Below are 12,855 nucleotides of genomic sequence, written 5' to 3'. Positions count from 1 at the left end.
GGGAGTCATGCAATCGCCAGAGGAAATCAAGTAGAATAAGCTTTGCTTATAGACGCAAAAAGACTTGTGCATACTTCACAAAGTACAAATAGATGTGATGGACAACGGCAGTGTGATTTGAAGGTGAAAACAGTTTGACTAAGGGAGCTGGCGTCGTTTACTTGATTGTCCATATTAGTTGAATACAGGTGCATGGTTTATGCCATTAGTAGCCCGTATCCTCCGCGTACCCCAAGGACAAATATTGCGCTCAGTGATAGAAGCCTGTCGGCGGGATATGACGTTCCTAGGAGCATAGAAACTTGGCTGCCTGATGACAAGCTACACTTTCCTTTGGTTATGTCTTTCCACCTGAAACTAGATCGCCATGTGATGCGGTCCCCAAGCCCAGATAAGCGCCTCCTGGATGGTTCTTTCATCTGTGGTACTAGACACCCAGATCTCTCGTGCAGCTCGAACTCGCTCGTCGGACTCCGACTCGGGGCCTCCGTTGACAACCCAGCGGCTAAGTTCGGCTTTGGCTTCGGGCAAGGGCTTCTCAATGATCTCCAAAACATCATCACGACATTTGGCCATGAAGTTTCGGTTCTCATGTGCGCCCCTCATGAAATATATTGGCTCGTCTTGGACTTCGGCATATGCTTCTCTGGCCCGAGCAGTCAACCTCTGGTTATGGTAGGGCATGTCGTCAGCAACAGGCATAGCCTTGCGCACGCGCAGAAAGGTCGCGAGCGACATTGTCGCACCATAATAGGTTTCAATCGTCCAATCAACGACGGATTGCCACAGATATCTGATAGAAGAATCGACACCCGTCCTTCCAGGGTTGACACAGGTGGTAGGGCTGAATCCAACAACCAAAGTGAAACAGGCTTCATCATCGTCAATCCATGAGACTGCCAGGTGGGGTGGGACGATTTCATTGTTGATCATGTTGAGGAGGTGGTTGTTCTCTCCAAGAACAAGGTCGTAGACATCGATCCATAGTGGGAGTGCGATCTGGAACGGACCAGTGATGGGAGCCACAGCTTCACGGGGATAGTTGTTATCTTTCCCCCAAACTTCCTTCCGCTGGTCCAGAGACGGCACTCCCGGTTTTTCGTGAAGAATGTGATAACTGGCGTTGTAGATGCGGAGGCCACGGTCCAGACGCCATTTCTGGTAGGTTGGCGAGATACCCTCTGCGATCTTTTCGGGTGCATCAAATTTAGATGGCATGGTGAAGGGCCATCCAACAGCTTCGACGGGAAGTTCGTTGACTGTCTTTTGTCAGTTTAGCAACTAGTTTTCACATCCAAAGACTTACAGAGCATTTGCCAGGCGACACGATCTGCTTCGTACTCTAGCCAGTTGTGGCTGACTTGGGTAAGGCCTTTGGCTTTGAGGGCTTTCATGAGCTGCTCAAAAGCCTTCTTCACGCAGTCGTCCCATTTGGCGGTTGCATCGTTGCCAACGTACTCGAGGTAATCAGAAATGAAACTGCGTCGTGAATCGATGAACCATACGATATATCGCGAAGGGTCGGGGGGTTCTGACACCATGGCGGAGAAAAGGCTTGAATAATTCAACAGGCGATTCTCTGTTGTGGGAAGAGGAACTTAAGGAATGCAGGAGAGAAAGGTGGGTTTGAATCTGGTGAAAAGCGGTGTGGCTGGTAAGATTCTCTGTACTCTGATTCAGGGACCATCCTGTGTCACTGGCAAATATCGGCAGCCAGTACTAAATCTGGTGACAAAGTCCATTGTCTTCAACCTTACAAACTCAACCTACCACTTCTTTTTCTATAGACCAGACCAACGACTTGGGTGCGGATGGCGATTGATTCAAGGAACAACTTGAAGCAGCGCATGCGATTTGGTAACATAGATGAAAGGACTTGTAATGCCTCAAAGATAAGTAGCAAATGAACGAGGTTGCACTGAAAGGGCAGGACCAACAAAAACAAGGACTTCAAGCGCTTGCAAGCGTAGTGAGTGACCTGTACAGTACCTGCACTACCAAACTGTGCTACAAGTTTGCGATAGAAACATTCGTTCTAAGTGCACTGTTGAGGGTAACCAATCGAGTCGGGCCCACTCTCATGGGCCAGTGTTCTTCAGGCCCTTGGCTCAAGAGGCACACAACAAGCTCAATCCACCCATTCTCATGCATTCGACACCCAGTCGAACCCTCAACTGGCTCTCTACGCGCAAAACCGCCGAGATTGACTACAAAAAATCATCCGGTTTCTGCTTGATGCGCAATCCACAATCACGACGCGGTCAAACAAATCTATCGACACGCGCGCAAATCACGCGACGGTCCAAGCAAGACAAGCGGAGCTCACACAGCCCAAAGCATCGCTCTGTTTTGCTGCCGAAAACACCAAAGGTGAGTGATTTGGCAATATTTGCGCAGAGAACTGACATTTGATTCTTAGACATACATTCAAGCGAAGCGACGCGTCAAAGTCCGAGACGGTCTACTGTCACCCCTCACGAAGCCCAACAATGCCCTACTCTCCCTTCCGATACCGACCTCTTCCGATGTGACCCTCCCACACGCTGTTCTCAGGGACCACGCGGCGTCTCAGTCGACCTGTTAGTGGCGCAGTCCACCTCGTGTATGTGGATCGTGGACAAGGGCTGCATGGGATTGCCTATTCCAGATGGCATGAATTACGCAATTGGTCACATCAGAACCTTGTCTCAGCCAAGGCAACGGCTTCTCAACCTTCTCCAACACAGCCACCATTCGCGGACTACCGTCGAAGAGGCATATTGTCGTCTCCCCCAAAAGCACAATCCACACCATGGGTCTCAACGCAATAACGGCGTCTTACCATGTTTTACAGCTTGTGGCATGTGCTTGCATGTTTGATCCCACAACAAGGCCGATTTCTGCAATTGATGGTCACATGAGATTGCGACATCATTTGTTGAGTATGTTTCATGAAATTGTTAACATTTTGCCAACCATGCTTGCCAGGAGCTCGCTTACAAGTGAATTTCAGCCTCCCATCTTCAGAACTTGATCAAACCTTTCAGCTATCAACGGCGCAATCCATTTGGTCTTTGTCATGACGCGTCATGGTCATGGCAAGCATATGAAGATGCATGAAAACAAGGGCTTGTGACGGAAGAAAGGTCACATGATTCTGCCTATAAATGATCCCTTTCCCTCCCTCCTCCTTCACTCATTCATCTCAAAGTGCGATCATGGTAATCAACCATGTCTCTCTTGATATATATACAACTTCTCTTATCTATTACACCAAGACGTCCGCTACAGTGCCCAGTCACATGAACCCAAGACTGTTAAACTATAGGTGAGCACTTTGATGAGACTGGTTTCCATCTCTTTTCCATCTCTTTGCATCATCAGATCAAGCTGACCATCAGCCAGAGAACGTGTGCATGAGCATGGCTGTCATTCGAGTGAGTGCCAAGCCCAACTTGATACGGGCATGCACCCTTCATGATCTCCCAAACATACACATTTATACGAGTAAGTTACCAAGCCCACCAAAGTTCATGACTGACAATTGACCACATCAGATTATCGCTGGACCCCATATATCCGACATTCGTGCATCGCCTGATGGATACGCTGTGAGTCCTTCAAGGGTTAGTTTTATCGCGGAAAATGTCAAGACAACACCATCGGAGGATACTGACAACAACTGAGTCACAGAGCACGCCTCCGCCACCCCAAACCGGTCATCCCGACCCTGTTATTGCCATTTCCTTCAACCGCTACACATGATGACACTACGCTCCTGTCATGTACGGACTCACCTTTGAACCCTGTCGTAACCTCATCCAGCGTCAGGAACGGCTTCATTATGGCACTGTCCCAAATCGAAACCGCAACCTCTCCATTGCTCTTCAAGGCCGCTCACACCGGAGTGGCCATCGCCGCGACTATCGGAGAATTCTCTGCGAATAAGAGATTTTGATCCGTTACTAGTTGTATGGTATTGACAACCGTATAGACCAAGTTGAGCTGCCACCAACACTTATTGGTAAGTATCACCGACAATGCACTCTACTTAACTGCGCTAATTACTTTAGTAATATATATTATAATCACCAAGAACAACCCATGGCCTTGGAACGTCTCAATCGATGAGAGTGACCTGTCACAGGGCGCCTCCTGTTTTCAGGGATTGATGCCAGTCTCGAGAACTTGGTGGAGAGACTCAAGAGTGCATCAGCAACCGCCAATCCCTGGTCATTCCCTGCTCGGAACAAGCTTTCGTCCCTGAAAAACTTGCTGAGGCTAAGCAGATGGCCGTTGAAAAACGCGGAATGGCCAACAGGGTCGAACTTGAGGCCTTGCGTTTTGAGCGCGTCATCAGAAATTGGCCTGTCGACTCATCGCCCCACGACTCCGCCGCTGATCGGTTCCCTCTTGTTAGTTAAGGAATTCTACTACGAACCGCAGGCTACCCACACCACGGCGATCGAGTTTCAGGGTGAGCACCTGTTTGGAAAGGGCCTCAGCAACGTCAACGTGTCTTACTTTGAGTACCACGTCGATATGACTCAATGGAGGCTCATCAGTAAGTATCACTAATATAATCCATACCTTGGTTTGTGCTAATTATCATAGCGAAACGTCTCATGACCAAGAACAACCCGTGGCCTTGGAATGTCTGAGTTGATGAGCGTGACTTGTCACAGGGCGCCTCTCCTGTTTTCAGGGATTGGTTCGGTAACCGCCAACAGGCCACTCCACGCTCGCAGCACCAAGGCCCTGTCCTCAGACTCGTGCTGAGGCTGAGGAAAGGTCTTTGAAACAAGCCAACAAACTCGACATTGAGGGCTTCCATCTCGGGCGTATCGCTAGACAGTGGTCTCCGAAGATGAGGCACAGCCCCAGGCTCGTCACTTTCCGCGACTTCGGCGACATACAGCCTCAGGATGCGGCAGCCGCCCATTACGCAGTCTACCGAGGCATGTAATGGTAACGGCAGCGAGTAGCGCAGCTTGAAGCTGCTCGTCTGCGACACCAAGCAAGCTCCCTGGCCGGTGGCTCACATCATCAACTAAGCGTCTACCAAGGAACCTCTATGCAGGCGCTCGGTCAATTGGGACACAGGGGCTTTTTCTGTCCCCCTCAGGTCATCGGACATCGACCTCGTTGACGAAGATGCTCGACAACAGTGGATAATCAACTGCCAGGCAGAGGGAGCTTATAATGAGAGCATTCTGGAAGCGAGCTATTAGCACCGAGAGGAATGATCCGCACGCAGTATCTCTGTTCACGAAGACGTCACTCAAGTCGGCCATCTGTATTTTTTCATATCGACAAGGCTGTTTGGCAAGAGACTCATCAACTGGTATCCTAAAGTAGGCGGGTGGCCAAAGAAGAACTCACTTCTCAGCTTTTGTGGGCTCATCACTTGACCCCGAGTCAATTTCACAACTACACAGAACACGCTTGCATCGAAACATGGATTGGCAGCAACAAACGCTCCAATGTCCGGCGACGGCATGTCGAGAATACCCAGCTAGGAGGCTTCATCACAGCCGTCGTCGATCTCTCATCTTGGGCATTAGACATTGGACAATAGTTGGACAGATCTCTATGCTCTGATAAGCATGGTCAAAGGACACCCATTACGAGCTTTCTTCTATTCAACGCAGCATTCCGACAGACCTTAGACTCATCTTGAGGATTCGGCGTACACTGCTTCATTCGATACCCGATACGAATTGATAGAGTTGCTCTCTCCTCCTTTGCCACTCTGGTTGAAGGAGAAAATCCAATCTTGCGTGTCGCCTGGCATCCATTTGGCAATGAGCCGGAAGAGGTCGACCAACCAACCAAGTCCACGAGGAAGTTGATCGAAGGGCTTTCTTCCAAGGGTTTCTCATCCGACGAGTCAAACTTCAGATAACTGGCATGGACGTTTCACTTTCCATGGACTACCAACGAATGGGGCCATATCAACACGTCATCACCAAAGCCGAATCATCCGAAGGCTGTGATTCACCGATATACGACCGTCTCTCCACTGCGTCCTGCATGCCGAGGGAGTACATTTGTTTGCCAGGAGTCCATTCACCATCACCGACAGCTAAGCTATGCTTTTATGACAAGCCCATCACCCCCAGTTTTAATCCCAACAATTTTACCAGCATGAAGTTAAAGCGATTCTTTAAGGCCTTTTTATTATATAAACCTAATTGTAAGGTCGCTGAGTCCTTTAGCATATCTCTCAATCCGAATAACCTCTGAACAATCTCCCCAAATGCGCCATTTACCCGTCCGAAGATAAGGCCACCCGAGCGCTTGGGTCTGATGATCTAATCAGTAACAGGACCAGATTTAACACGAACTGGGATCCCCTGGTGCCGAACTGTGTCAAGGATAGTTTGAGCCGTGCCGGGATGATGAACCGATGATAGAAGTACAAAGATGCTCATTTGATTCGGTGGACATAACTTCGACACGACGTGCATAAGTGGTTCAACAGGGAGCCATGCCGTTGTATTAACGATGGTTTACATTGCCCAATTGGGACAGGATGATGCCCACCATTGGACAGGCTTCTAAGCTTATAACCTTGTTTATGAATTGTCAGGCGTCTATGTCGAAGCACCTTCCCCGCTCATGTGGTGCCGGGCATGGCTTGCAGTGTTCAGAGACTCTCAGACCATTTGGACCAATTGCGACGGGACCTCCAAATGGATGGGGTATTGGCAAGAGGAGGCGAGAATATTATTGCCATTGTCAATTTATGTATGTAAACGAGACAGGTCAAAGGAGTATTATTAGAGAGAAGAATGTTGAGTATAACTCTGTGGCTGTTGCTTAGGCACCGCAAACGTCTTGAACACGACAAGATTGAGGCGGGACGAAGATATAATCTCAGACCAAGAAAGGCCTAGTTTGTAGTACAATGGGTCCCTTATTACTATCGCGGCCTATGAATGGAGTAAAAGATCTTGTACCATTGTTTTCCTCTCAATATCTGAGAATGCCCACATCTCTTTCATTGGTATCCTTTGCCATGACTGCTTACTCGGCTAAACGTCGGCATTTCATGTTGAGTTTGCTCGAGCCACCTGAGCCTCAGCATTCAGCCATCTACTCGCAGTCACCAGGTCCTCCACAAGAGCGAGCCACGTATCATGCAACCCGAGCAGCGTTCTATCCTGCCAGCACATGCTTTTTGTGGCAATTTTTCCTATCTTCAACACAACTCAGACTTCCTCAAACGATGCCACGCGACCAAGATTTCCGCGGTCTCTGTTCTTGTGGACCCGGAGAGTCAAATGAATCAACAACATCGAAAGACTGAGCCTCTGATGGCATCAAGGCGATACGGCTGAATGGCCGGGAAGTTTGCCTCTCCGACTCCATCTCGCGTCTACCTACAAGGAAGACGCAGCAGAGAAGCAGCCTCACGTCTCACGGGGTGGGTGAATATAATCGGAACTTGCTTAGCTTGACTGATATCGACAGGAGCTTCAATATGTAGTCGTTATCCGGCGAAACCTGCGCCCTCCTTATCACTGAGTCAAAGGATCGTCACCTCTCCTGGCCCATGCCCCACGTTGATTATTGAGACGGCCACCCGATCAAAACAACTCTAGTTCAACAGGCCTTCGTTCCCGTATTGATGAGCATCAAAGGGAGTCCTCCGACTGAAACGCCATCTTACACAAACCCGTGATAAGGTTCGCTGTGACCTGTCTCTCACTGTTGCCGAGCGGCCAACGCAAAGCACTATCCACCTCATCATAAAGGCATCTACCACCACAGTTTTGTCACTACCTATCCGACTTATGTAGCGCGCTCGCACTTCAATCACAGCAAAACCGTGGTGTAAAGCAGCCGAGAGAACCTCGAATCACTAATCCCATACGAGCTTCGTCACCATGGCACCGAAATTGAAGAGGCAAGGGGGGTAGATGGGAATAGCATGTCATGCTCAGTCACAATCCCTGAACAGGTATGATAAATATCTCGCAACTCCAGACATCATCAACAAGGTGCAACTGAACTGACTCGAGGAAGTGTTTGGAGCTGTGCACCCCAGACATCGAAGAACACACAGTACAGCTCTCAAATTCGGGCTTGTCTCCAATTTGGGGCATTGGGTCCAGACACCGGAGTGGCTGTAGCATCATACACATCACCAATCGGTTGAGAGACTAGAATGATAACGCTCGCCCCAATAGATAGGGCGGAGAGGGGACACTGACTTTCGAAGCTTCTGCAGTGCACTCTTTTACCAGAGTCTTTTCGATTCACAAACAGCGACATGTTACGTTCGGCCATCTCAGCATCAACAAATGTCATTTTCATCTACACCGGAACTAATGTACTGATTCGCCCTGGAAGCAACGTCTCATCACTTCCCTGACTTCCTCACGCCAGTTTTTGCTTTCCTCGATTTCACTTTCAGCAAACCCATCACCGACTCAATCTCCACCAGTACCGTCTCCTTTACTCCGATACCATGCCTTTGACATTGTTTTACCTTCCTCATCCTCTCTCGCCCTGTTTAACTGTCGGTCGTTCATTTCGCTCAACTGAATTCCGGATGCTGCTGCTAGAGCTAGATTAAATCTGTCGGGCTTGGAGTTCAGAGTCACCCCTCTGGTCTTGAGTGCCAGTAACTGCAACCAAAATGCGCGTCGCCTTCTCAAGAAAACATCATTGTAGGTAATGCGCTCCAGAACTGACTGATCTCCATGCCTCTAACTTCATATCCAGTGCCTTGGATCCTGGCTCGAGATCTACGGACATTTCGAATGCCTCAGCTTTGTGCAATCTTTCATCACACTGTGACGCGGTATCCATTGGAACATAGCGACACTCGTATCGCATCATGATGCCAGCCGAATTGCGAAAACACAGCAATTAGACGATGCCCAGCAGACACAGATGTCGGAAGTACCACAGGAACGGAGGCGTGCCTCATTCAGAGGCAAGACATCTCACAACATCTCAGCCAAATCACAATTGGGAACGTTTGCCACCTCTTGTTTTTGACCTTGGGCTCCAGTTCTGAACAGGCAAATCAGGCTGGATTCAGTATCTTCGGTGCAATTGCAGAGTCCCCGCCATTCCGCCTTTCCTCAGGTCCCTGCAAGCTGAGCTTGCATTTGCCCCCTTTGTGACAACTAGTCATGGGGCATGTTGAGCATACAGAATACCGTCAAAGTCACAATAGATTCGGTTACCTGAGTCGAGTCTTTTATTCTAATCATCTCGAGATACAGAAGCAGTCGCCAAAAGGTTTCCGGGCTGTCAAGATACAATTGTCGACCCATCAGACAGTCACCACCATTGGTCGAGTTGCAGCCATCGCGGTATGAGGGTTCAGTGTTCCCCATCGGTGAGATTGGAGAACGCCCTTTTGTTCAAGTGTCTAACCTTAGTTGGCTCGAGCAGATTCCTCCCCATTGGCGAGGCAAAATGTCCATACTGACACAGCGAATGGTTCACCCCGAGCCTCGTCACGGCAAGCACCAAGAAACGCCCTATAGTTGTAACATTGACGAAAGAGAGAGCCACATGGCCGCCAAAACGTCCAGGTCATTCCGGTGCATTGAGAATTTTAGGGCTCAAGGTCGATCATTACTTGAGACTTGGAGACCGAGAGACTTTATTGGGAGGAGGTTTTCGAGGCTCCCTTGCAACGTTGTTCCTAAGAGAGGAGATTTTTTGACCTGACGGACTGGACTACTCCTGGTATTGATTGAGAAGGCCGAGCCTTGATATCATTCATGCGTCTGAGCCGAAAACCTTCACCCGGCCCTCCACGCCTCACTCTGGGCAAGCAGCCAGAGGACAAGATGTGCTACACACAGCGCCACTTGCTTTGTTTAATCATCCGATCTAGGCTATCTGCCCAATTTTGCAACGGTTTTATCTCCTTCAGTTAGTCTCCCCCAGATAGTCCGACTACTAAGTACGGACACCCGCCATGTCACAGCTCTCACTCGAATGGCCTGCCCTGTCTCGTCACCATATTTCAACCTTCAGTCGCTATTTATGTGGCCCAATTTGTATATCTATATGTTAGTGATATTACCTCAGCCTCCACTGCGATCTTCAGCTCCATCCTCCTCTCCTCAATGTGCAACTCTTAGCCTCCCTGCACTCTTCTCTTCCAAGTACAGCATGACACCTTCAACATTGATATCACCTTCTTAACTAGAAACTACGATCACCATTGCGCGCAAGACGAAAGAAGATTACACCGACGTCCACCGAACGTAGACACAAGCTAGTGTGTTGCCGGCCGAACCAAGTTGCCGAAGGCCTGGCCCCTGAGGAGAAAAGGGCAGTGTGCATGGGTTTTGGAGGCAAGGAACATGTCAAACGACACCACGCCTTGCCTTGGGACAACCGAGACGCAGTCCGACGTGGCTCGGTTGTTGAGATTTAGTTTGTGATCTGCCTCAGTGCGTTGTCGTCTCGTCCGCTCGACCAACAACTCGGTCGTCGGATGGCGGGGGCCTTCTGATCACCAGCTGGGTTCGCAGAGTCTCATAAGGGTTCATTGGTGTACTATATGTTGAATGTGACCTTCCTCAGACTGTTGCGACTGTGCCTTGCGGTCGCGATGCCCAAATGAATGTCTTTGGGCGAAAAGGCGAAAGCATACCGTGGAGACTCGAGGCCATCAAATGACTACCCTTGGTATTCGCCGCCTCCTGTTTCACACCTTAAGATCGCTAAGCGGAATGAAGTTTAAAGAACAGTCGACACAGTTCCGCGAAGGGCGACGTGGAGAGGCTGACAATGGCAAGCAATGTGGTATACTCGATGTTCTTGGTCTTCCGTGGACAGAGAGAAGAGAGACGGCCAACTTCGACGTATGCCTCTTGATCGCTCGTCGCGTTCCCCGTCAATTTCATCTCTTTTTCTTTCTAATCGAGCGTTCGAGAAATCCCAGGTTCTGGTGGATGCCCGAGGTGGCTCACTGACTGGTCCCAGGAGGTGCTTAACCTCGCATGGGGAACAACAGCATTGAGGACCCCTTTTGCGAGGTAAGTTGATATTCTGGCAGACTTTATACTAGCTTATTTGATACCCTGATTCAATGAAGCGAGCGTCTTCACCTTCTGAGGTCTCGGTGCAGTAGGTGATGCATGTGATCGATAGTGGTGCTACACTTCGAATGAGATGCGTCGTTACCTTAGATTCATGCACTGGTCGGACAAGGTGCTGGTAGTCACGCGAAGGTAGAAGAGCGGAATTTGTCTCGATTAATTGTGAATGAAGCCCAGAGGAGGGATCTTGAGAATAGGATTTTGTCAGCTTCATCTTTCAACAATGTGCTGATTGTGACCCGTGGATGTTGGGGACAATCGAAAGCGACCGAATTATGGCTTTTCACGAACCTTGTAGGTCAAGATGCTTCAGACGCTCTGTAACCTGAGGAAATGTGAATCGTACTGTATATCTTACTCGACATTTGGACTCCGTCTGGTTCCGAGGGTGGCCAGACAATGACAAACTTGGTTGAACACTGCCTGTCGCTTTGACCACCATGACTCCAGCTTCTGCCTTTCTAGGATTCTGACGACAACAAGATTCATGCCTTCAAGTTCTGGTGCCACGCTGCGGCCGCCAATCCGATCTACGTCGGTAATGCAGACGTCAATGTGACGTTTGAGAAATTGTTGGACGGCGACGATTGGCCCTGCTGACTTCTTTCGGTTGGTTCATTAACGGTAAAAAGACATCGAACCTCGCTCCTTTGAATCCAACAACGTCTCGGTCACCACATCGTGGCGACTGGATTCTTGTTTTCGTCGTCCTAGTTGTCCTCTCGTCAAAAGGCCAATGGTTCTTGACGGTCAGTTCTCGCCCAAACACCGATACGGCCTGTGTACGGATCCCTCCGGGGGCTCCTGGCAGAGGGCCTTTCCTCGCTACGCTCGTATTAGCAATTGAACACGATCTTTCCTTTTCTGTGCGTTGAAGGTTCCCGCATGAGTGTGCCAATACTGTATCATCAGGGATGATCACAGGCAAGTCTTGTGCCCGTGTGTAGGTTGAGGTTCAGATGAGAGTGCTTCAGGCACCTCAGCCTGTCGTCCTATCTGAGTGCACCATTCTACAAGTATACATGACTTAAAAGACTTGAATCGTGCTGCCCCCTCTATCATTTACCGCCTGTCTTGCGGTTGTTGCGCCTCCCTTGTCGGAATTGAGGGTTGAGGAGCCCAAAGGCTAGTGCTGATCTTCGTGACGCCAAAAAAACGCGTGGAGCTGTGCTTGAAAGTCCATCAGAAGACCGCGGTACTGCATTTGCTGGGTGTGGTGACATTTAATTAAGTGTAATAAGTGTAGCTGTGCGAAATGGTAATCTCAACTCTCTCAGGTTATTCACAAGATGTCAATAGTATTTGAACGAAAATCAAATGACTGTCCTGGTCATTCAAATGTGTTTTGTCTTATATGCTTGGTTAGAGGTTATTTTGTATTTAAGCATTTTCAAGCCAGATTGTGAATATAAACGCAAATAATTAATAATATTTACATTAAAGTATTTATATAAGACCAGTAAGTCTATTAAAAGTATCTAAATAATAAATATTACTTTTATTTAGTAAAGAGATATCTTATTTTTAATAATATAATAAGAGGTATTAGTTTTTCTTACCCTATAACGTCCATGATAAGCGAGTGTTACAAACACGTGAGTGTTACAAAAATCCCTCAACCTACAACATGTCTACGTCGTCAACTGTTTCTTCACCACCCAATATGCCTGAATTCAATAGTGAAGCTAATGTTATTCTCGCACTTCGTGCCCTTAAAAATGACCGAAAATTAACTCTCCGACGCGCCGCAAAGATCTATGAGGTTGATCCAATGAGACTATGGCGCCGACAGCAG

The 12,855-nt window shown here is 48.7% G+C and overlaps 2 protein-coding genes across 2 annotated transcripts; one reads left to right on the top strand and one right to left on the bottom strand.

The window, feature by feature from the left end:
- Positions 1-357: 357 nt before the first annotated feature.
- On the bottom strand, positions 358-1,541 carry FMAN_09936 (uncharacterized protein; the record flags this gene model as incomplete). The annotated part of the gene is made up of 2 exons (XM_041820553.1): positions 358-1,259; positions 1,307-1,541. 2 exons carry the CDS (start codon positions 1,539-1,541, stop codon positions 358-360), a joined length of 1,137 nt encoding a protein of 378 aa, XP_041686422.1.
- Positions 1,542-4,289: 2,748 nt separating this feature from the next.
- On the top strand, positions 4,290-4,640 carry FMAN_09935 (uncharacterized protein; the record flags this gene model as incomplete). The annotated part of the gene is made up of 3 exons (XM_041820552.1): positions 4,290-4,394; positions 4,426-4,543; positions 4,594-4,640. The coding sequence occupies 3 exons, from the start codon at positions 4,290-4,292 to the stop codon at positions 4,638-4,640; spliced, it is 270 nt and encodes an 89-aa protein (XP_041686421.1).
- Positions 4,641-12,855: the final 8,215 nt, after the last annotated feature.

This window comes from Fusarium mangiferae (genome assembly GCF_900044065.1).
Source record: "Fusarium mangiferae strain MRC7560 genome assembly, contig: FMAN_scaffold011, whole genome shotgun sequence".
NCBI lineage: Eukaryota > Fungi > Ascomycota > Sordariomycetes > Hypocreales > Nectriaceae > Fusarium > Fusarium mangiferae.
The sequence above is the reverse complement of the archived record's forward strand: the minus strand, read 5'-3'. Positions and strand labels throughout refer to the sequence as shown.